The following is a 23,385-nucleotide window of genomic DNA, read 5'->3' as shown; positions in this document are numbered from 1 at the left end:
CAGCGAATGTAGGTTGGTGTGGTGGACGTGCTATACCATATATTGGTTATATTGACAGCCGTAAGTATGACCGAGAGCTCTGTTACAACTGACACCTCATTCCGCGAGCGATCCTATAATATAGGTTACACTGATTCTTTCAAGCTTCCTTCGTTTCATGAGTTCAAAGCAAAGAAAGCAACATAGGCAATACGTATTTAGATTAGTTTGGTCATTGAACGTATCTCGGGAAGATTATCATCGATCGATATTAAAAATTCAAAGCAGAATGGGCACTATTATGTGATAAATAAGCGCTTTAAACCAGCAAGCATGATTTTATAGATCATTGACGAGAAATATGTTTTGTTTAAAAGAAATATCTCAAAGGTGACCTGTATGCTTTGATACTAAAAATGATTTTTTTGTTATCCCTAGATTTTCTTAAATGTGATTTTTGCTAAATTCGTCCTGTTAACTGAGTTTATTCAATTTAATTTTTTTTGTCATCGGCGGTCGATTTGAGTGGCCTCCTGTCTTCATTCAGGTTTCAATTTACCGTGAAAAATTCTTAATTAATATTTTATGCAAACCCTTAAACAAATTAAAAATGTGCTGGCTATGGAATTTAATGAACGGGGAGAATCCGCGTTAACATAATTAATGAGTTTCAACGTGGTCAGAATTTTTAAAGAGAAAACAAGTCGTGTTCCTAATTTATCCCCTTAAGACGAATGCAAACTTTATAAAATATAATGGAGACTGTTAAGGGCAGCAAGGATATTAAGGGATTTGTGTGCTGAATGGTTTATTAAAAAATGAGTGGAAAATCTATCTCAAAAGCTGCCTTAATCAGGAGATATACAATAAATTACTGCATTCGGCAGATTATATCCTTTAGAGTGAACATCAGTTACAATAGTTAGAGTTTGAGAGTTCTCAGATAATCTTATATATATTTGCTTTATTGGCAAAAATTAAAACGTACTTTTTGTCAAATCGATTAGATAGCTTATACACTCTTGCAAATTCTTTTAGTTCCACGCATATTTTTACCAATGGACCAAATTCAATAAAATTATAAGGTTTTGCCCAAAATATTAAATTTAGTATTTTAAGTTGAGTGTCAGGAATAGCTAAAAGTGCTAAATCAGGAAGATATACATCGAATTTTCGGCGAAAATATCACGAACAACGAGTGCCCTTTTTCGAAGAGATTAAGTTGTTTTGACACTAGCCGAGACTTCACGCGTTTCAGACCCAAAATATATTTAAAAATGGTATTGACAGATCTTTTCGAAACACCGACAGTATCAACAAGGTCGCTAAAAGTCATTCGACGGTTGACAAACACAAGTTTTCTTAACGTGCTGTGCATCGGTAGAGGGAGAGATATTTTTGTGGATGAAATAAAAAATGTTCATCAGCGATAGATATGTCCATATACAAACACGAAATCCTTCACAGCCTAAACAAACACGTCTGGTCTGGTAATCATTCGATTACCGACCACTTGAACATACCAACTGCATCCCATCCACATTACGGCCACCGGTCAAATGCGGACTCTTCAAGCGTAACTGACAAGCTTAATATAGGTCTATGTGCTGTAGTAGTAGTAGTTGCCAGAACGCGCCTTGCTCAGCATCGAGTTAGCCTGTCCATGGCGCCTGGTAGGAATGACATAAAGCGCAACAAGAGAGACGGTAGTGACCTTTATGAAATAATTATCAGATCTCCGACTTTTTTAACGGTATGAACGGAATTCTCAGAGTTCTTGCGGAGCGCAGATATTGCTGCATCTCTTGGGGCTTTCGCAAATTCTCCCGTTCGATTAACAGACGCTGGAAACCATTGACTCAAAGCATTTATCGCAGATCGTTTATTTTTCGACAGGCCGCTGCCCCCTGCAATAATAGTGCCTGTTTCATTGGAACTGATCGTCAAAAATTATGTTTTATTTATATTAATTTGTAGAATGCGCTGCATAAAGCGATTATTCCGCTTCTTGTTCCCCGACCAACACAATAATCAGTTTGCTTTTGTCATAGCACAGACATCACTGAACTTCCCGGGATTTCGCACGGTATTTGGGCTGAAGTGCATCACCCTCGCCATGACTCGCTGTCACTAAAAGGACGTTCAATCTCTAGTTTCATTGATCCACTTCTATACTTCCGTCATAAGTGAGATCTTGTGACGCCCTTTCGGGATGTGGCTGATGATCAGGAACATTGCCTCTCAGGTGTGTCCTTTCGTGCGAATAGGGAAACTTTAAGCGCAACACATCAAAAGCAGCAATGTGGGGAGAGGATACCAACAAAATAAACCAATTATAAGGAAAACTGCAGCACTTTGGAAAACCAGTATTGGAAATTGTTAGTGATGTCACCGATATCTGAAGAACACAGTGCCTCAGTAGCGGCTTCTAAGACATCTAATTATTCATGTGATAATAGTGGAATGAAAGAGAAACATACCGCTCACTATCACAAACTGCGTTAATCATCGAAAGTAGAAATTTGCCGAGACTTGGAATGGAATTCGGACAACTTCGTCAGCTGCTACGGTTTCAGTACCGGCAAAAGTGGAAATGTGCAACACTCGGATTCTCGAAGGACAAAATTCTACTCGACATTAGTTCTAAATTATCTGTAGTTAGTTGGTGACTTAGGGGTACCGCACTGTAAAATGGTCAGTGGGCCTTCATGTTATGTATTCATTGGCATTGAAATCTTTCTCTTGAACAGGCTATCTCCATACTAAAAGGCAAGTTTGACAACTTTGTCTCAGACTTTCCAGCAGGATGAATTCTTAAAGCAAGTCTGAAACATAAACATTCCTGTGATTAATACGCGACTCGTTTGGGTTACTTAGCACTTTCGAATCCGCATGATACACACATATCCATTCCGCCTCAGTTGCTTCATCATATGTGGAGAACCTTTGAACTTATTTGTACAGCAATAGCTTTCCATTGAAAATACAAATATGCAAGGATGAAGTTCTTGAAAGTCATCAAAGTCATATCCACAGCAGTTACAGTAATGTTTATGGCATAAGTAAATAGACAAGCAGGTAGACAGCCCATATATGACTGGACGAGCAGATGAAAGAGCAAGTATAAAGACGAACTGACACGGAGGGGGGTTTCGAAGAGAATTTCATTCAGAGAATTTATTATTTAATATTTCCCTGAAATCGTTTTCCAAGAAACCTCAATGGACTGCTGATGTCGAAGGGGTGTACCTGAATTCAAGAGTATTTTGCGTAAGGAGTCATTCTATGAGAAGCCAGTTACATAGCTTTAAAGTGATGCGGTGATCTTTGGGCTTCACAAAAGCTAGAAATTTAAAGCGATTCAACTGTAAATAATATTTTTAGTATGCCCAGAAAAGTGGGACCTAGCTCCTAGATACCTATCATTTGAACTTGTTGTTGGGCGCTATTTGTTAAAGTACAGAAATGTTGACCTAGTTCTCGACGAAAACGAAGAATGGAGGGAAGTTAAGTTGGTGAAAAATGTTGTGTTGGCTAATAATGTTGTGTCTTGGAAATAAATGGTAAAGGTTTCCAATAAAGTCCTGTCTCGTCGAGCCTAAAAGCTTAAATGATAACCACAATGCATTAGGGTTTTGTACACCACTTCATAAACAACACCAGCTTCTTCTATATTGAATTTTTATGGCAGACAAAATCTTTTTAAAATCGGTTCACTGTCTGTATATTTGTCCGTCTATATATCAGATGCACTTTTCTCAGAAACCGTTATACCTATTGATACGAAATTCCGTGGTGAAATGCGCCTATATGTGCATATAATGAATTACATATTTCTTTGACTAGTTTAAGGGTGGGAGTTGGGTATATACTTTTTCTTCACCAAAGGTAGCCACGTGGGGTATCAAATGAAAAATTTTAATGAAATTATTTGGGTAGATTGATCAGAGCGAATATCCTAAGTGGCCGACAACGCCCGCAAAGATTGAAGCTCCATCAAAGTGCTCGGTGGACACGTTCTTGCACGCCTCTGTGCTAATCAGGCTCGGGAATCTGTGTGTTAACGTGTCTATTCCGATGCGCGGGTCCGCACCGGATTCCAAAATAGACAATACAAGGGAATTCGCAACGGCCTACCGAATAACGACCATAACGCGAGCTAAAATTGAAAAATAAACAAGTCGGAATACCGGAAGCTCGCGCTTCGGGTATAAAGGTTTTGTGTTCATCATATGTAAGAGACGCACATTTTTCTGTCCGTATATAGTTACAAATCCAACATAATCCCTCATATTTTTCCAAACTACGCGACATACGTACATATTAGAGCCATAGATATCACGCTCACCCTACACAAACAAACTGCCTATTACCTACTGTACACATATATGCACGTATCTAAATTTATCGTACCCATATTTCCGATTTACGTCTTATATCTAACTGAATTAGGCACTACCCGCAAAGTTCATTAGCACGCATATATTATATACCTACATACACACATGTCTGGCTGACAAATAACTAAAAAAACTAAAACAAAATAATTCTCTGGGACCCAATTCATAAGAATTCATTTCGTTGTGGTATTGACGAATTGATATGTGATGATGACGTCATGCGGGTTGTAGAGTGCACGAAATTCACAAAAAATTGTAAAGTTTCACCCCCTATAACTTTGTTAATAATAGTTGGATTTTATTCAAACTTGACCAAATTATGCATTATGTTCTTCACTCTACGCATGCCAAATTTTGTACTTCTGGGATGAACATAAGGGGGGCGTGCCGGGTAAATTTCTAAAATGTGGATATCGGAACCGGATATATTTTGAGGCCTAGATTTCGTAGAGATGCACCACTGTGATCTTTTTCAGATTTTTCGGTTGGATAGGTTCTGAGAACGAGACCTCTTACACTTTTTGTGGGTCATATTTTGAACCCTCACTCCCCTATGTTTCATCTAATATCAAATATTGAACCAGATTCGAAAAGTACTAATTGAGACCTTTCATTTGATACCCTACATGGCTACATTCTGTGAAAAAAAAATTTGCACCCTCCATTCACATGTACGGGGAGCCCCCCTTAAACTTAACACAAGATGGCGCCACTTACTGCATGTAAAGGGATCACCAGATTACATACTCTCACCAATTTTCGTGACAATCGGTCCAGCTGTTTCCGAATAAATCGGGTGTGACAGACAGACAGACAGACAGACAGACAGACAGACAGACGGACAGACGGACAGACAGACACCGTCTCGATTCTAATAAGGTTTTGTTTCACACAAAACCTTAAAAAAGGCTCGATCGCACGCGTGAAGCCGTAAGTCTCCGGGCCCGAGTGCCGCGATCAAGGAGAGGAAGATCCACGACCAATCGACATCACAGTCCAGATTATTGCCTCTTCCGCCTCAGATATTGAATGAGGCGCGGCCCCTGAGGTTTCCAACGTTCCTTGACATCCTCAGGCCAGTTTGTCTTTTTAAGGATGTCTCTTTACAGGTTCTGCGGGAGCAAGGAGGAAAAGAGAGGGAGGAAGTCCTTAAATTACACAAGACTTACAATTCACAATGTAATTATTCAAAAAATTCCAATATATAAAAGAATAATTAAAAATCGGAAAAAAAATAAAACAAAAATTAAATTAAAAACAACAAAAGAAAAAGAAAAGAAAAAAATTCTGAGCTCGGCGTGGTAGCTGCTTCTGTGGTGGAAAGAAATTAAGCACATTAGGAATTCCTAAACAAAATTACAATTGTTTATATATTTCTCTTTGTTTCTTATTAGAATCGTGTCGATGTCTGTCTGTCCGTCTGTCTGTCTGTCACAGCCGATTTATTCGGAAAAGGCTGGACCGATTATCACGAAAATTGGTAGGAGTATGCGACCTGTTATTCCCTTTACATGCAGCGAGTGGTGCCATTTTGTGTTAAGTTTAAAGGGGGCCCCCCATACATGTGAATGGAGGGTGCAAAATTTGGTTCACAGAATGTGGCCATGTGGGGTATCAGATAAAGGGCTCAATTACTACTTTTCGAAACTGTTCCCATATTTGATATTGCGTGAAACATGGGGGAGTGAGAGCTCAAAATATGACCCCCAAAAAGTGTAACAGGTCTCGTTCTCAGAACCTATCCAACCGAAAAATCTGAAAAAAAACATGGGGGTGAATCTCTACGAAATCTAGGCCTCAAAATACATCCGGTTCCGATATCTGCACAAATAAACTTAATAATAGTATATGTCCTCATTTTAGAAATTTACTCGGCAACCTCCGTTGTGTTCAAACCAGAAGTATAAAATTTGGCACGCGTGTAATGAAGAACAGAATGTACAATTTGGTCAAGTTTGAAGAAAATCCAACTATTATTAACACAGTTATAGGGGATGAAACTTTGCCATTTTTTGTGAATTTCGTGCACTCTACCCCCTGCATGACGTCATCATCACATATCAATTCGTCAATACCACAACGAAATGAGTTCTTATGAATGGCGGCGCAAAGAATTATTTTGTTTTAGTTTTTTAGTCATTTGTATATGAATATCAATTACCCCAAACAGACATGTGTATATGTAGGTATATAGTATATGCGTGCTAGTGAAGTTTGCGGGTAGTCTCTAATTCAGATAGATATATTCGTACATTAGACCAGCCGTAGTTAATATGCGTACTATATATGTACACATGTATGCTTTTCTTCTCGAAGTAAATCGGAAATAGGGGCACATTGATATAAGTGCATATGTACAGTATATTTGTTTAGGGTGAGGATAATATCTATGGCTGTAATATGTACGTACGTCTTGTAATTTGGAAAAATATGAAGGAATATGTTGGATTTGTAGTTATATACGGATAGAAAAATGTGCGTTGAAGTTTCTTACACAAGATGAGCACAAAACCTTTATACCAGAAGCGTGAGCTTCCGGTATTCCGACTTGTTTTTTTAACACAAAACCTTATTAAAATCGGTTTACTGTCTGTCTGTCCGTCACACGCATTTTTCTCGGAGGCGGTTATAGCGATTGACACCGAATTTGGTGAAAAGGTGGGAACTGTGAATGCTCACGCATATAGCGAGTTACATCCTTTTACGACGAATTTAAGGGGGGTCCCCATACATGTAAAAGGGGGGTGTAAATTTTTTTTTCATCAAATATAGTCATGTGGGGTATCAAATTAAAGGTCCCAGTTAGTACTTTCCAAAGCTGGTCTTTGTTTTGATTCTTGTTGAAAAGGTGGGGGTGCAGGGGGTTGAAAGTGGCCATTTTTTTAACGAACCCATTCTCAGAAACTACCCAACCGAAAAATCTGAAAAAAATCAGGGGGCTGCCGCTATATGGTGCCTAGGCTCCGAAATACCGTTCACACCGATACCTGTTCAAATAAAGGAAATAATAGTACATTACTATAATTTTAGTAATTGACAGGAAAACCCCCCTTAGGTTCACCCTAGAATCACACAATGCAGCAATGTAGGCTACATTGCTCTATACCCTGCCAAATTTGGTGAAAATCGCCCTATTAGTAATAAAGTTATACTAAGTCAAAACTGTCGCCCCTCTGCAAATTCAAGACTATGAATGTCAATATCACGTGAAAGTGGCTATTTTCACGTAATATATGCATATTTTACGTGCTACATGCTTAAGGGGCAAATGCACGCTCAAATCTCTTTATAAAAAAAATACACAAAACCTTTCATACCTGAAGCGTCTAGCTTCCGGTTTCCCGACTTGTTTTATAATAAAAAAGGAAACCTCTTTGGGTTCGGTGACTTCAACTGCTTTACGCAAGGATTTTCCGGATCGGGTTGCGAAAACACACTACCGAATCTGGCTAGATGAATGGTTTGTCGCGGGCAAACCTCCCAGAAAATTTTACATCAATTGCAGCCGCCTCTTCGCCTTTCTTCTGCTATTTTCTGTTGTAACCTCAAACGAAGCTGATAATAGTATGTTGCTGTGGGCAACCTAGGACGAGCAAATTTTGCAATAATGTAGAAGTTTGGTTGAAATCCTACTATCGTTAATTAAAGACAAATTATATATTTTGGGTGAAGTAACTGCCGCCTAAGACATCAGACGTGTCAGTATCACATTGAAAATTATTAGTCGGACATACTCAATGCATACAGACTACGAGCTAAATATGTATCCAAATATTCTTGCCTAATAAAGCGCTGAGCTTCTCTTTTCGAAATTGTTTATTTTTATGGCCTAAATTCTGCTTTGTCCTGGTGGAGCTACCTCATTAAAGGAGGGTTTCCCAGGCCTGGCGACAAAGGGCTGGAAATATTATAAATTGACATTATATTTCAGCCTATTTTGCCATAGTTAAAGTGATTGAAATTTAAATCATCGTTATTTGCTACGCCCTTAAAACTGCTAAAACTGTTCTGCAGTCGTCATTCTTACGGGCGATATCAACAGAAAACGAATAAATCAATTTCTTAGTTGTTTATGGTATGGTTCCAGAATTTATAAATATCAATTTCACTCTCCTCTTCAGAGAAATAATTGTAAAGTCACCGCTTCAGTAATTTGATTTGACTACATTATCCGCAAATAAAAATACTCCAGAGTCGTCCTTTACGTACTGAAGGGCCTGTGAACTTCTGGAATACCGCAGTGACCCCAATAAATTTAGTGTCATAAGATTCAAGCATTTCACCTCTATTCAAAGCGCTGTTTGCCAAACATTCGAAGGAAATTTTAATAATGGGTAGATAATTCCATTTCCAGCTTCTTGTTTGTCCATTGTTAGGAAAGCCTCTCTGGCTTTCACTTCAGTTTGGTGCTGTGTAGAAAATGATGGTCGAATTATATTAAAGTCGTTGCACATCACATTTAAACGAGTGGCGCCAGGAGCTGTTAAGATTTCTTGAAACTTTATTCGTTTGATAAATTCAAATTTTGTCCTGGTTTGTAGATTCTGTTTTCAGGAGTTCCGCTTTGCAGATATAAGTTTTTCCTATGCATAGTTTGTAGCGTTGTATAACTTTATATAATTGTTGTCAGAATATTATTTTCGCTGCACTTTCTCCTCATCAATTTTAACTTTAATTTACGGATCAGGTGCGTTAATTGTGCTCCAATTTTTAGCATTAATTCAGTGCTGGAAATAGTTTAAGATCCAAATAAAAACTCATAACTAAATTCCTTTTCATGGAAAAAAAATTGGGAGTGTATTTTATTAAGCTACTTTTTTTTAGTTTTGTAACATTATATGTATGACATCATTCATAACAAGTTGGAAATCGGAAGCTGGTATAAAAGGTTTAATGGCAGTTTTATGTAAAAATAGTAAAAGCCGGTTTTTTTTCCAAAATTCGTTTCATTTATTAAGTTCAATGTGATTCTTGACTATTGACTTCATGGAGACACTGGAATTGTTTGTATGGAAAAAGTGACCAGCTTTAGGTACCTCTCCTCAAAAGCCAGGGAAACAGTGATTCTTTCTACGCTTTATTTGGCACAATTTACTAAACACCTTAGCGGTTTTACAAAGTGTAATGCAATCCGCCTATAATATCATAGCCAGGGTAAAACTGTTCACAGTCATAAGAGAATTCGGTATCCCGACGAAATTGATAAGACTGACTAGGCTGACCCTGACCAATGTGCGAGGCCAGATAAAAGCAGCAGAATCACTCTCAAGACCATTCGACATCAACAATGGTCTGTTGCCTCCTTATTGCAAACACATATACCATATATCATAAATGAAATTGAAATCTATGGCTTCCTTTGATTACAAAAAAATGCAATATCGCATACTTTTTAAGGTTTTGTATTGAACAAAACCTTATTAAAATCGGTTTACTTTCTGTCTGTCTGTCTTTTTTTGGCTGGGGGAAATTCACCATGGATCCGCACCTGAAATCTAGGACACGTATGCCGGACTTTTACCGCCTAAAACCTCCCATATTTTCTCTTCACTCTTCCCGCGGGACCACCGTTCCGGTATTGCTTTGCGAGGCTGTTCAGATCTTAGCCGTTCACTCTAAATGAGCTGCTACCGCTTTGCGTAACGTTAATTGCAGTAGCTTCCCTTCTATGTCTCCGCTGTACTTCTGCTGCTTTTAGTTGCTGGTGAATCTGTTTCACCATTGCAACTGCTTTAGGTGGGGTTTCAAGTTCAGCTCGGAGTTGAATATTACTCCCAGGTATTTCAGCGATGGCTGAGAGCTAACAACATGCGCCCCGATGCAAATTTCACCAACTCCGTCTCGTGTTCGGCAAACTCCAGCCCGTGGTCTTTAAGCCAAGACTTGATCGTCCGTATAGTCTCGTTCACATATATCTGTACTTCGTCGGGGTGATTGGATGTTGTGAACACCCCGACCGCGAATCCGACGACAAGGGCTTGTTTAGCTAACGGAAGCCGTCTGTCTGTTTGTCTGTCTGTCTGTCCCTCACACGCATTTTTCTCGGAGACTCTAACAGCGATTGACACCAAATTTGGTGAAAAGATGGGAAGTGTGAACGCTCATGCATACAGTGAGCTACATCCTTTTACGTCGAATTTAAGGGGGGTCCGCATACATGCAAATGGGGGTGTACTTTTTTTTCCACTGAAAAAATGAACAAGTCGGAATACCGGAAGCTCGCGCTTCGGGTATAAAGGTTTTGTGTTCATCATATGTAAGAGACGCACATTTTTCTGTCCGTATATAGTTACAAATCCAACATAATCCCTCATATTTTTCCAAACTACGAGACATACGTACATATTAGAGCCATAGATATCACGCTCACCCTACACAAACAAACTGCCTATTACCTACTGTACACATATATGCACGTATCTAAATTTATCGTACCCATATTTCCGATTTACGTCTTATATCTAACTGAATTAGGCACTACCCGCAAAGTTCTTTAGCACGCATATATTATATACCTACATACACACATGTCTGGCTGACAAATAACTAAAAAAACTAAAACAAAATAATTCTCTGGGACCCAATTCATAAGAATTCATTTCGTTGTGGTATTGACGAATTGATATGTGATGATGACCTCATGCGGGTTGTAGAGTGCACGAAATTCACAAAAAATTGTAAAGTTTCACCCCCTATAACTTTGTTAATAATAGTTGGATTTTATTCAAACTTGACCAAATTATGCATTATGTTCTTCACTCTACGCATGCCAAATTTTGTACTTCTGGGATGAACATAAGGGGGGCGTGCCGGGTAAATTTCTAAAATGTGGAAATATACTATTATTAACTTTATTTGTGCAGATATCGGAACCGGATATATTTTGAGGCCTAGATTTCGTAGAGATGCACCACTGTGATCTTTTTCAGATTTTTCGGTTGGATAGGTTCTGAGAACGAGACCTCTTACACTTTTTGTGGGTCATATTTTGAACCCTCACTCCCCTATGTTTCATCTAATATCAAATATTGAACCAGATTCGAAAAGTACTAATTGAGACCTTTCATTTGATACCCTACATGGCTACATTCTGTGAAAAAAAAATTTGCACCCTCCATTCACATGTACGGGGAGCCCCCCTTAAACTTAACACAAGATGGCGCCACTTACTGCATGTAAAGGGATCACCAGATTACATACTCTCACCAATTTTCGTGACAATCGGTCTAGCCGTTTCCGAATAAATCGGGTGTGACAGACAGACAGACAGACAGACAGACAGACAGACAGACAGACGGACAGACAGACACCGTCTCGATTCTAATAAGGTTTTGTTTCACACAAAACCTTGAAAATGAAAGGTCTCGGTTAGTACTTTCCAAAGTTGACATTTATTGGAAAGGCGGGGAGTTCGGGGAGCCGGCAGTGATCATTTATTTAACTGCTCCGTCGAAAAATCTGAAAAAAATCAAGAGGCTACCACTATATGGTGGCTAGGCTCCGAAATACCTTCCATACCGATATCCCTTCAAAAAAAATTAATAATAATATATTACTGTAAGTTTTAGTAATTGGCTGTCAAACCCCCCTTAAGTTCATCCTAGGACCACGAAATGCACCAATATAAGCTATAATATAGAGCTTGATCCTACCAAGTTTGGCGGACATCGCACTATTACTAACAAAGTTATAAGTGGTTAAAGTTGTAACTTCTTTGCAAATTCCAAATTTTCACCCGAAAGTGAATATTCTCACATAATATATGCGTATATTATGTGTTACATACTGATGGAACAAATTCACACTCAAATGTCTTTATAAAAGAAATACACAAAACCTTTCATACCTGAATCGTCCAGCTTCCGGTTTTCCGACTTGTTTGCTATATACAACTGACGCATCTCCGTTTTATTCTTTTTTTGAAAGTAAATTGTGAACTCAATAATTAGTTCAAACACTTCGTTACTCGTATATACATTTATATACTATTTTTCGTGTTAGAAAATATATATGAACAGTATAAAACTCCTCAAGGCGATTTTAGAAAACAAAAATTTAAGATCAGTATATTCTGCCTTGACGCTCATGAGAGCTACCTTTGAAACGATGCGTAAAACCAAAACTATGCGGACGATCATTAGAGCCATTGAACCCACTCCCCCCCTCTTGTTCCGCGCGGCAGAGCGTGGTAGTGTAGTCATAGAGACAAAAATGCCTCTTCCGCAGCCGAAGTTCGAAGGCTCAAATTTGAATTTTCAAACTTCGAAAGCAAGATAGGAAAATTCATCGATGTAACAAACATTTAGCGTTTTCGTTTTTAAGGTTTTGGGTAAATCAAACCCTTATTAAAATCGGTTTATTGTCTGTTTGTCTGTCCGCCTGTCTGTCTGCCTGTCTCTCACACGCATTTTTCTCGAAAACAGAGCTCCGCTGAGACAAGCAACAACGGTACCAGTTTATACCAAGTGCATGGCTTAGCATTCATACTAGCGGATGCAAGACATACCTAAATATCTACCGAACTAAAGAGTACGGCACCCGCGTTGAAACGCAACACCTCGCCGAGGCCCGAAGGTCTCTTCTCGCTTGAGCATAACCACAATCCCCATGAAACTCCCACTAGGGGGTCTATCGCAAACAACCGAGCTGTACTCACATACAACGAGAGTTCACGCGAAGTATGAGAGTCCAGGAGCTATCCCGGTTGCCATGGTACCGGTATACCCCTGGTAAGGTTTCATAATCAAATTTCCACTTCAGATAATTAGGCCTTTGGAACATTCACCTAATCCATCACGGCCGGCAGCCAAAGTGAGTACAGTGTCTCGCGGTACCACCATTATGGAGGTTTTCCTCGGCCACTTGGTTTTGGTTTGGCCGACAGGGTTGCCGCCCCGTCTTCCTCACCGTTACCTCTGAGCATCTCCCCATACATGCAAAAGGGGGATGTAAATTTTTTTTTACCAAATATAGTCTTGTGGGATATCAAATGAAAGGTTTAGGTTAGTACTTTCCGAGGTTGGCCTTAGTTTTGACATTTGTTGGAAAGGCGGTGAGTGCGGTGGGTCGAAAGTGATCATTTATTCAACGGGGCCATTCTCAGAAACTGCTCAGCCGAAAAATCTGAAAAAAAGTCAGGAGGCTGCCACTATATGGTGCCTAGGCTCCGAAATACCTTCCATACCGATATCTCTTCAAATAAAGTTAATAATAGTACATCACTATAATTTTTAGTAATTGGCTGCAGAACCCCCCTTGCAATAACGTGGGCTATAATATAGAGCTTGATCCTATCCAGTTTGGTGGAAATCGCACTATTACTAACAAAGTTATGATAGGTCAAAGTTGTCACTTCTTTGGAAATTCAAGATTTTGAATGTCAGTATCACCCGAAAGTAGATATTCTCATATAATATATGCGTATATTACGTGTCACCTCTTAACGGGATAAATTCACACTCAAATGGCTTTATAAAAATATACTCAAAACCTTTCATACCTGAAGCGTCCAGCTTCCGGTTTCCCGATTTGTTTTTCCTTCTTTGAGAAGACATGTACTCACTTTCTATAACATCCACTAGAACCAAGTTAGTGCCTTATTCTTTTTCGTCAATGTTATTCCAAAAGCAAAAATTTAAATTGATCCTTCAATATCACTCACTCACGTATTGTCCTTCGCTTTTATCACTTTTTCTTCTTCAAAAAGTTTATTCTTTTTAGGGTATTTATACGAGTACACATACTTTGTATTTTCTACTTGCTCTATTGTATCCTCAGTGTATCCTTGCAATTTCGAATCTTCACAGATGGACTTCAGCTATCCTTTTGTTGCCTCTTAGCTTTCCGATTCGCTGGGCATTACATGTCCTGCTACGTTAAAATTTTCTCGTGTCCATTTAGAGTTGAATAATTCCATCGGTAGCTTGGTAATTATCTTTTGTTTTTTCACGTCCAGAAAGAACTCTTCTGAACGCTTTTCCATGTTCTGCATTGTCTAGTCCTAACATTGTGAAGTTTCCCTCGTTTCTTTTTCTCGCTGTTTCACTATTTCTTTCTGCAAGTGAATCAGCCTTTGATGTCTAGTACGTAGTTATCCTTTATCGTGATTGTTGGTACAAGTTCTTCTCTTTGAACGTCGTTAGCCAATGTAGGATCACACTAAATGTCCTGATCTTGAATGCCGATACCCCGTGATTCCATAGTTCCACTAAGTTCCGGCTCTTAATTTTTGCAAGTGTTTCCATTGCTATATATGAAGTCATATACTGGGTATTAATATTAACACCCTTATAGTACCACAGTAGTTTGAGTGTTTCCAATGAAGAATCGTTGCCGCTTATTATCGGGTACTAGTACTACAGAACTCTTACAGAAAATAGAGGGCGAACTGGAGTTCGCGGTTCAAGTATCGCTGGTGGCAAGGGGATTTGTATCGTAAGTTGACATCGGATATCAGTCGACCCAGCTGTAACCGAGTACCTGTGTCAAATCAGAGTAACAATCACGAGCGTGTGGAATGCTGACCACAATGCCTCCTACAGTGTACTGTAGTGTCCCGTTACGGTCTTGAATGAAGTGGTCTAATACACTTTAAGGTCCTGATCTAATTGGTTTGCCGGCCAAAGATTATTATTAAAATAGAGGGCATCCCACGCATACGGTCATTTGGATTGTTTTCACGGGTAATGAACGTCCGTTTCGTGGATTCGTTGAGAATATTTTTTTCTATTTACTATTCTATAATAATAATAATAATCGTTGGCGCAATAATCTATGTTGGATCAGGGCCTTGAAGTGTGTTAGAGCACTTCATTCAAGACCGTATTACCCTGATTTGACTCAGGTACTTATCCACAGCTGAGTCGACTGGTATCCGACGTCAAATCACGATACAAATTCCACTGCCACCAGTGAGATTTGAACCGCGACCTTCCGTACGACAGCCTTGCGCTCTAACCCCTCAGCTATCCGGACACATTTACTATATTATGTCATGTTCAAATGCCGCCGTAGTTTGGTTCCTGTAGTCGAGGCCACCTTAGTCACATTCCAATGTTTCATATTCTCCAAACAAATAATAATAGTCAATCATATAATTCTCTATACAAATTTAGGATGGCTATTTAAGAAAGGACATTATTTAAAGCTTTAGCATTGTTATGCTACTATTGGGAAGTTTCCGAAAATGTAGAGTTTCCGAAATGAAATCCGTTTATCATGAAGTCAATCCCCTTTGATATATGACTGAAGGGTAAAATAAATTAAATAGTGGAATAGGTTTAGGCGAGCATATCTCTGTAAATTGTAGCTCGATTCTATTGCAAAGGACATTGTGTTTCACCACATCTCTTATAATACTCAGACCGAGTAACGATGCTGTAAAAATTCCTTATCTTTCATTTTCTTTGCAGATGCTGTTGCGGTCAGTCACGACAACTACATCCACAAATTCCTGGTATAGAAAGTGGGTCGCCAGGTGATGCATGGATACCCCAGAAACATACTCGAGCTCAACCAACAGATGCTTATGGAACAATAGAATTCCAAGGTGGTGCACATCCAACAAAGGCTCAGGTAAAGTGCTTCATTAATAAAAGGGAAAAATAAAATTATCAAGTGCTTTTACTTTTGTCAAAATTTCCCCCACTCGTGAACAATAGCGTAAAATTTATTCTTGCGGAACAATGCAAGTTATAATCTCTATTCTCTACAGTATGTTCGGTTGTCGTTTGATACCCGCCCAGAATTGTTGGTGCAGCTTTTCACCAAAGAATGGAATTTAGAGTTACCAAAATTACTGATTACCGTACAAGGTGGAAAAGCCAATTTCGAGCTGCAACCAAAGTTAAAAAAGGTATTTAAAAATCTGGTTTTTATACATGTTAACTATTGTACTGATTCCGTCCGCAGGAAATCCGAAAAGGACTCTTGAAAGCGGCAAAAACAACAGGAGCATGGATTTTTACGGGTGGCACGAATACAGGTAAAATTAATAGTACCACATCTTTTTTTATTGTCGTTCAACAACTCCATTCAAATCGAGTCCATTGATATTTTTACACGTTAATTGCTTGATATAAGATCGAACTTCATATAAAAGATAAATAATTTACTGAACATGGACTAATTGCTGATTATGATAACAAATAGCATGACGCATAGATCTCTAAAAATGAAAATAACTAGAGACCAGCACATGCTGAAGAACTACTGAGGTAGGTATCAGTGGCCGCTCCAGGGAGCCCAATTAGCGTGACCTCTGCGAGCAGGGGTGCAGAGTCTAGTCGGCTCGGATCTTCAGAGCTAGTCCGTAGCATTCACGAAGGAAAGCAACTCTCCCACCCTGCAGCTTGAAATCTCTCTGAGGTCTCCAAAGAATGGTTTACCCAGTGTCCGTAGCCTGACTCTAGCTAGAGCTGGGCAATCGCAGAGAAAGTGTAAGATGGTGGGGTGGTATGCCGAGCCTGGCCTGTAGTTCTTCAGAAACTGCAAATTTTGAATATGAAAAACTTATTCGTGTCGTAATAATAAGTTGTATGTGTTTTATTGTTATTGGTCATAGTACCAGAATGATATGAAATCCTGTAAAAAACCCTAAAACAAATCGGGAAACCGGAAATTGGTCGCTTCAGGTATGAAATAATGCATTTCGTTTGTCAGAACATTCACTATAGTATGGTACTGACATTCAAAGTTTGCAAAAAAGTGACAACTTCGTTATTATTGTATATTACTGCGAAACTTGATGATTCTAGGATAAACTTCCTCCTAGCCAATTTCTAAAAAATATGCTTATAATAAGTACAGTAATATACTAATATTAACTTTATCTCAACAGTATCGGCATGAGTAGCCTAGGCATCGTATAGTGTTAGCCTCGTGATTTTTTTCAGATTTTTAGGTTGGATAGTTCTTGAGAATGCGTCCGTGAAAAAAAACATCAAATCCATCGACATCGACATCATGGGAAGAACGACCCGAGGCGTACAAACTGCCTTCATTCAGATCGAAGACCTTGGGCTGCACGTCAATGAAGGCAAGACAAAGTATATGGTGGCAACGTTAGCAACCAACCAACAACATCAAACCGGACTGGTCAAACGAGAAGAATAAAGATAGAAGACTACAACTTTGAAACTGTTGATAATTTCTCCTATCTAGGGTCGAAAATCACAACCGATTACAGCTATGATGATGAAATCCGCGCACGGTTGTGGCAGCCAACACAGCTTACAAAAATTGTTCCGTTCGAAACGTGTCACCATAGGGTCAAAGCTCTTACTGTACAAGACAATGATCTTGCCAGTCCTTATGTATTCCTCGAAGACTTGGTTTCTTAGCAAGAAAAATTGCGAACTCTTGGCCGCGTTCGAGAGAAGAATCCTCTGAAGATTTTTTGGCCCCCTACATGAGGATCGATGATTCCGTAGCCTACATAACGACGAAAAATATGAGCCATACCATGACCGTCAACTTGTGGATAAATCCGGCTCAATAGGTTACGGTGGGCGGGTCACTTAATCCGAGGAGGACGCCAAACAGCTTTTAGGCATATCGAATTGGTGGACCTCGGCACAGAACCGGGATGTGTGGAGTTCCTTATTAAGATGCACCGGCGGCATTGATCGGCCCGATCGTAGCAGAAGGTATGGGGAGAAAGATCTTATTACCGAAGAGTGCAATAAAGACGCCAAATGCCTATTGTGTGAAGGAAGGCAGGGGTGTGGTAACCGGCGTATTACCAGGAATGATAAATGTCCGGAATTTAGGAAGGCGCTTATTGCAACGAAAAAAATGAAGTTTATTTAAATTACCTAAGTGAATCCTATAGAAACCGACACGATAACGTATGGGTTACAAATTCGATTGTTAGGGCGGCGATATGGGCATGCGGTCAACAAGTCATACGATGTACTGCGAGTCAAATGCCCTGTGCCTTTGGGTGGGCGAAAAAAAAGGGGTATATGTGTCTAGCTGATACATTCTACCGAATCGAATACTGTCTGAATTTGAGAAAATGCTTGGGGTTTTGAGCAGAGAAGCAAATCCAATGCGGCGCATTTTATTAGATGCGGTTGCGCAGTTGGATATTTTTTACCAACGAAGGTAATATTGTACAAACACCTTTCCGAAAGGAGGTTCTGCCTCAATTGAAAGCCTAACCGCTATCAGTCTCACACTGGCACGGTGCCTGTCCTGCCACCCCGAGCCGTACTGCCTTGTGGAGTTTAACGAGGTAAGGAGGGATTCGATAGGTAAAACTCCCACACACTGGGGTATCCAGGCCAGTGACTTTTGAAAATTTGAGTCTTATCAAAAAAGCATATTTCTCTATTACCGTCATTATTGAAAAAAAAAATCGATTCACTGTCCGTCTGTCTGTTACACGCACTTTTCTCTAAAACGGGTATCCCCTTGCGAACTATGAAATCCCACGCATACAAAGAGTGACGTAAATTAAGGGGAGGGGGGTTAAAGGTGGGTCGCCCCTTGCATGCAAAAGGGGGATGTAAAAATGATTTTCACCGAATGTGGTCATGTGGAGTGATAGGTTTCGATTATTAACTTTTCGAGGGGTCTCAGAGTAGGGGAGTGAAGGGCTAAAAAATACAAATTTGAATTGAGACGCTCATTCTAATATCCGACCGAAAAATCTGGAAAAAAAATATGAACATGCTTCTATGTAAAATCTAGGCCTTATATATCTCGTACCGATCCCCGTTCAGAAGACTGGTTTAATTGGCTTCCGAATTCAATTGTGAGTCTGTAACTAATACACAAAGCAAACTTTGATATAACATAATCCACATGTGTAATGTAGAGAGGCAAAAATAGAATTTCGCTTCAATACCAGCAAAGTCACGGCATTAATTAATTTTTAAGTTCCAACACATCACGGCCCTCCCTCCATCAACTGCTCGATTTCGCAAATTCCATACCTTTCTATTGCTATGGACAGCGTCTTGTTCCTTAGAACTCCCAATAGCAATTTCCGCGGAAAATACCAATCTTATAGTTCTCTTTTGAAGATGTAGTTAAATGCTCATTTCACTCGTTTCAATGAAACTTTGCATGCAAAAGTCCAGTCTTCCGGTTTAGCACTGTATATGTCTGCCGGCCTGAGATAAGATTTTGGATTCTACCTTGGAAGTGCATTTCATGCAAATGATTTGCCAGTTGTTCATCGCTTCCTGTGTACCTCCCGTTCGGTAAACGTAGATTACCCAACTACTGGCTACGTTCTTTGACAAGGATCCCCTTTATATTTGAGGTTGCTTCAAGAGAGTTGGTCTCTTCTCCAAAGCGTCTCCTTTATGATCGTTTGGTCGACCTTATGCTCTTTTTCGAAGCTTTTTGAGCAATTTTATACCGAATCCAGCCAGCAGCGACTCAAAGTTTAGAGCTCGGCTGAGATTTCTTTAAAAAGTACTAAACGAAACCTTGCATTTGATATATATTCGGTGAAAAAATTTGAACCCTTTTTTAGGTATATGAGGACCCGCTTTTAACAATATAATTCACCGCAGGTGCGGTTGTTCACAGTTCCAACCTTTCCTCCAAACTTCATGAAGTTTTTGAGAAAAGTGCGTGTGACAGACAGTGAATCGTTTTTAACAAAATCTTAACAAAGATTGCGCGGATTACAAATGTGTCATTGCACACACCGCATAGTTCCGAATATTCGAAGATGAACTGCAATACGTGACGCAAAACTGCTAGCTGACTTAATTTCTGAATGAACATGGTGGTTATCGCGCATACTTGCATTGATTTTCTTCTAATAATTCATCATACGACCGGTTAGCCCATTAATATGGCTAAGAACTTGAACCATGTTGTATTATATTGCCCCTAAAAATTTGTATAGTTATGCGTTCATGAAAACTGGAATCAATTCAAAAAGACTGTGACTGTGACTGAGAGCTTGTGCGGATATAGAAAATGTGAGAATTGCGATCTGAGAGGAAAGATAATGGCAAGGTTTTACTGGACAGCAGTCTCACATAACCGCATTACAGGAGCCAGTAGTAAGTTTTGAACCACCTTCCAATAGGGAAAAAAAAACACACAGACAGCAAACCGATTTCAATAAGGATTCGTTTTCAACAAAATATTAATATTTGAGGTATGAAAGGTTTCGTGTATTCCATGTGTAAAAATGTTACGTTATATGACGATTGTATTTCTACGTAGCTAGTAGATCGTAGTCAGAATATTCACTTTGATATGATGTTAGCACTCCATACTGTCTTAGGATGCAGTGAATTTGCACGAAATAAACAGCTTTAATCTACTATAACTTTAATAAAATTATTTCCCCATCCTTTAATATTTTTTGCCTGCAAAAGCTTTTAGTTCTTGAATGAATTTAAAATTCGACAATATAGTAAAATACTGTCACTAAATTAAAGGTAAACTTAAGGGGGTTTTACAGTCAATTACTTGAACAGATATCGGTATTGAAGGTGTATCGTAGCCTAGGCACCATATAGCGGCAGCCTCTTGATTTTTTTTCAGATTTTCGGTTTGGTAATTTCTGGTTCCGTGAAAGAACACAACAAATATTAAAACTAAGACCGGCTTCAGAAATTACTAATCGAAACTTTTCATTTGATTACTCACATGACTATATTTGGTGAAAAAAATTGCACCTCCTTTTGCATGTATGGGGATCGGAACCGAGTATATTCTGAGGCCTAGATTTCATATTGATGCATCATTGTGATTTTTTTCAGATTTTTCGTTTGGATAGGTTCTGAGAACGAGACCTGTTTCGCTTTTTGGGGATACATTTTGAGCCCACACTCCCTGTTAGGTTGCTTCACCTGATATCAGAAATAAGATAAGTTTCGAAACCATAATCGTTTCACGACCATAATTGTTGGAAAAAATGTTTGCATGTGTAGGGAATCCACCTTCAAACTCAACAGAAAATGGTCCGACTATTTCACACAAAATCTTAAAAAGATCAGGAAACTTTCTCTATAAAGCACCCTGTTATCAAAATACTGCATATTGACATCTGGCTAAGTAAAGTTAATAATGTTGAAAATCCCTTAAGTTTACCTAGAATCATAAAATTTTTCAGTTTGATAGATCGTAACATGGAGCATGACACCTTGGACACTGCACTTTTGTGAAAATCCTAATGTTGTTAGCAAAGGTGTAGCTAGTTACAATTCCTTCTTTGTATAAATTCACTGTGACCTAAGGCACGGAATGTTATCTCGATAGTCTGAACGCATAGACATTGCTAGCTAGCTACATACAAATAGAACTATTGTGTACTCAAATATTCTTATACAAAACCTTTTTGTATCTGAAGCCTCAAGCTTCCGGTTTTCAACTTGTTCATTATTCAAAGCTTTTTTCCTCATTTAATATGGTATCAGATTTTTTCGGAGCTCCCTTTTGCTCTGAAAAGATCCATGCCAGGACGGTGTAGATATCTATTTCGGATGTACTTATATTCGACGAAGGGTTTCAAAGCTATTTGGAATGAGTCTGAGCGAAGTAAAGAACTATTGCATTTTGTTCGCTTCCATTGTTTCTAAGTTATTTCTTCCTTGTGAAATGTGAGCCTCGAATCAGTGCTTACATGTGCATTCATGCATATCTCATGTCAGCTATTTGATATTAAATTCCTATAATAAAAGGCAAGAAAATAGGTTAATACACATAAACATATGTGTACACATTTGCACCGTAGGAGGAAGTTTACCCAACAGGAAACGGAAGGGAGAAAAAGATATAAATTCATCCATCTATGTTATAATAAATTTACGAGATATCTTCTGCTCTGAAATCCCAAAGGTGTGTATCTAGTTATTTTGTGAATTGTGTATTTCCTTTCCGTTCGGGCTATGAAAAGTGAAACCTTCAAAATATTCAATTAAAGTCGTCATAGCTACACTTCAATGTTGCTACAAAGAATGAACTTCGAGGAAAACAAAAATGAAGTTATCCTGGAGGAGTTCATTTTGCGGAATATTTGTGTTATACAAATATGATTTACGGTTGTCTCCTTAAATTTATTTTTCACTGGAATCTATGAACAAAAAAAATATTTTGTCTTTGCAGGTGTTACGAAACAAGTTGGCGACGCACTCTTGCTCGAAGGACAACAACGTACTGGACGAGTAGTCAGCATTGGTATCGCTCCATGGGGAATCGTTGAACGTAATCATGAACTCCTCGGGCACAACCGTGAAGTGCCATGTCATAGTATCAGCTCCCCACGGTAAGGATTTAGTAAAACAAGTATACATTTGCGACGGACCCTTGAGGAGAATTGTCTATGTAGCTATACTTGAATGGTGTTTCACTTTGTTATTTGAGTTGCATGCTATGTTTTGTGTTCTTATGTGATAATTTCAAGATTGTAAGCTTCCACTTAATCGACATTTCAACAATTTATCGAAATAAGAAAAAGGAATTCTTACGTTGCGTGAATAAAAATAGCCATATAAATTTAAAAGATAAGATATAGCAAGGAGAACAGCCTGTACCTCGTAGCTGAATTCGCAAATAAATAAAAATGGTAGCAATGCCAATGGAACTGGAAATGAAATATTGTCGAAACTGGGGCCAGAAAGGGTTATATAAAGTATAATTTAAGTTAATCCAATTTGCTAGATCCTACCTGATCTCTCTTGGTGACAGGTCCTGCAACAAGTTGACCAGCAAAAGAACAAATTGACTGTCGTTACAAACAATTGAGTTTCCATTTGAAAAGTCTCGGAAAAGTACTAAGGCACTCACCTCAGTCAATGCAGTAGAACGGGCCCCGCTTTTGTCGAGAAATGTGAAAGAGTTCTTGAGATATCTTCAACACCAAGATGCAAGCAGATTAGTCGAAGCTACACAAATTAGTATCTGATTACTAAATATTGATAAGCTCAATGTTAAAACGAAGGAAATTGTGGAAAGGCGCATCGATATCTGCACTATATAGGTACGTCCTAGTCATCTCTAAATAAGTCTAGTAAGGGAAAAAGTGCAGCGA

The 23,385-nt window shown here is 38.9% G+C and overlaps 1 protein-coding gene across 15 annotated transcripts in view; it reads left to right on the top strand.

Annotated features, from left to right (window-relative positions):
- The window catches only part of LOC119658934 (transient receptor potential cation channel trpm), a 489,577-nt gene that overhangs the window by 348,406 nt on the left and 117,786 nt on the right, over positions 1–23,385 (top strand). For all 15 annotated transcript variants that reach the window (XM_038066779.1, XM_038066781.1, XM_038066780.1 and 12 more), the window contains 4 exons: positions 15,791–15,953; positions 16,093–16,233; positions 16,290–16,362; positions 22,461–22,620. In XM_038066779.1, coding sequence (XP_037922707.1) covers positions 15,791–15,953; positions 16,093–16,233; positions 16,290–16,362; positions 22,461–22,620 — 537 coding nt within the window. The remainder of the gene's footprint in view (positions 1–15,790; positions 15,954–16,092; positions 16,234–16,289; positions 16,363–22,460; positions 22,621–23,385) is intronic.

This window comes from Hermetia illucens, chromosome 6, assembly GCF_905115235.1.
Source record: "Hermetia illucens chromosome 6, iHerIll2.2.curated.20191125, whole genome shotgun sequence".
Lineage (NCBI taxonomy): Eukaryota > Metazoa > Arthropoda > Insecta > Diptera > Stratiomyidae > Hermetia > Hermetia illucens.
The sequence above is the reverse complement of the archived record's forward strand: the minus strand, read 5'-3'. Positions and strand labels throughout refer to the sequence as shown.